Source organism: Aplysia californica, unplaced genomic scaffold, assembly GCF_000002075.1.
Source record: "Aplysia californica isolate F4 #8 unplaced genomic scaffold, AplCal3.0 scaffold00116, whole genome shotgun sequence".
NCBI classification, from domain to species: Eukaryota; Metazoa; Mollusca; class Gastropoda; order Aplysiida; family Aplysiidae; genus Aplysia; species Aplysia californica.
Window position 1 is genome coordinate 749,814 of NW_004797386.1, and position 1,482 is coordinate 751,295.

At 42.5% G+C, this 1,482-nt stretch overlaps 1 protein-coding gene across 1 annotated transcript in view; it reads left to right on the forward strand.

Moving 5' to 3' along the window:
- LOC101848510 (molybdate-anion transporter) overlaps positions 1-1,482 on the forward strand; it is a gene marked incomplete in the record, with an annotated part of 61,184 nt that overhangs the window by 45,448 nt on the left and 14,254 nt on the right. Inside the window, 2 exon segments of the mRNA XM_013081115.2 lie at positions 253-307; positions 1,232-1,334. Of these exon segments, the coding sequence (XP_012936569.1) occupies positions 253-307; positions 1,232-1,334 (158 nt within the window).

The following is a 1,482-nucleotide window of genomic DNA, read 5'->3' on the forward strand; positions in this document are numbered from 1 at the left end:
CGGGTGCTCTGGTGTGGTTTGCTTCTTCTTTCCTATCAAACATCTATCGTCCTTATCTCCCCATCTTCTTTTTTTATCTTTGTTACTCTCTTGTAACACCTGTAATCTTCTGGCACTCATATGAGCTTTTGCAGTTAGGAGCGCCGTAAAACCTCTACTAAAGCTAAAACTATTATTATTATTATTATTATTATTATTATTATTATTATATTATTATCATTATTATGATGATGACCTCGTTTATCTCGGCAGAGTTGTGTTCCTGGTAGCCTCCCTGAGCCTCATCACGCCAGTTGTCTACAAAGGGGTGAGACAGCCTCGTGTTTTGTTTTGTTTTGTTTGGTTTGGTTTTTTGTTTGGTTGGCCTGTGATGGGTACATTTAGATGAGCCCTTAGACAATTCAGGGATGGGTGGTTGATGGATGATATGGTTTTGATTGCTTCTTCTTTCCTTGAAGGTGGATGGTTGGCGGGTGCTCTGGTGTGGTTTGCTTCTTTCTTATCAAACATCTATCGTCTTTATCTTAAATTATCTCTTCTTCTTCTTTTTTATGTTTGTTACTCTCTTGTAACACCTCTAATCTTCTGGCACTCATATGACCTTATGCTGTTGCGAGTGCCGTAAAACTTCTACTAAAGCTAAAACGTTTCCTCTCTCTTCATGTTCCCATCTCTGTCTCTTCTTGTTCCTTTTCTCATGCTCTCTCTCACTTCACAGTCTTTTTCTCACTTTCACTCACTTCGTGTTCCTTTTTTTCTCTCACTTCTTGTTCCTTCCTCTCTCAGTGGGTGGTTGGCGGGTACTCTGGTGTGGTTTGCTTCTTCTTTCCTATCTAACATTTGTCTTTCTGATCTCTCCTCCTTCATTTTTGTGTTTGTTACTCTTTTGTAACTCCGCTAATCTTCGGCAGTTATATGGCCTTATTGTGTTGCAAGTGCCGTAAAACTCTTACTAAAACTAAAACTAAACTTCGTGTTCCTTCCTCTCTCATGTCATGTTTTCCGTTTCTCTCCCCCACAGAACCAGTGGGTGGTTGGTGGGTGCTCTGGTGTAGTTTGCTCCTTTTCTATGAAACATCTATCGTCCTTACTCTCTTGTAACACCTCTATTTTTCTGGCGCTCATATGACCTTATGCAGTTGCGAGGGCTGTAAAACCTCTACCAAAACTAAAACTTAACTTCATGTCCCTCCTTCTCTCACGTCACTTTTTTCGTTCCTCCCCTCCACAGAACCAGCTGTTCATCTTCATCGGGTTCCTGGTGTTTGAGACGTGTGTGGGCATCTTCTGGCCGTCTATGGGGACCATGAGGGGAAAATACGTGGCCGAGGAGAGTAAGTCTTTGAGGGGAAAATACGTGGCGGAGGAGAGTAAGTCTTTGAGGGGAAAATACGTGGCGGAGGAGAGTAAGTCTTTGGGGGGAAAATACGTGGCGGAGGAGAGTAAGTCTTTGAGGGGAAAATACGTGGCGGAGGAGAGTAA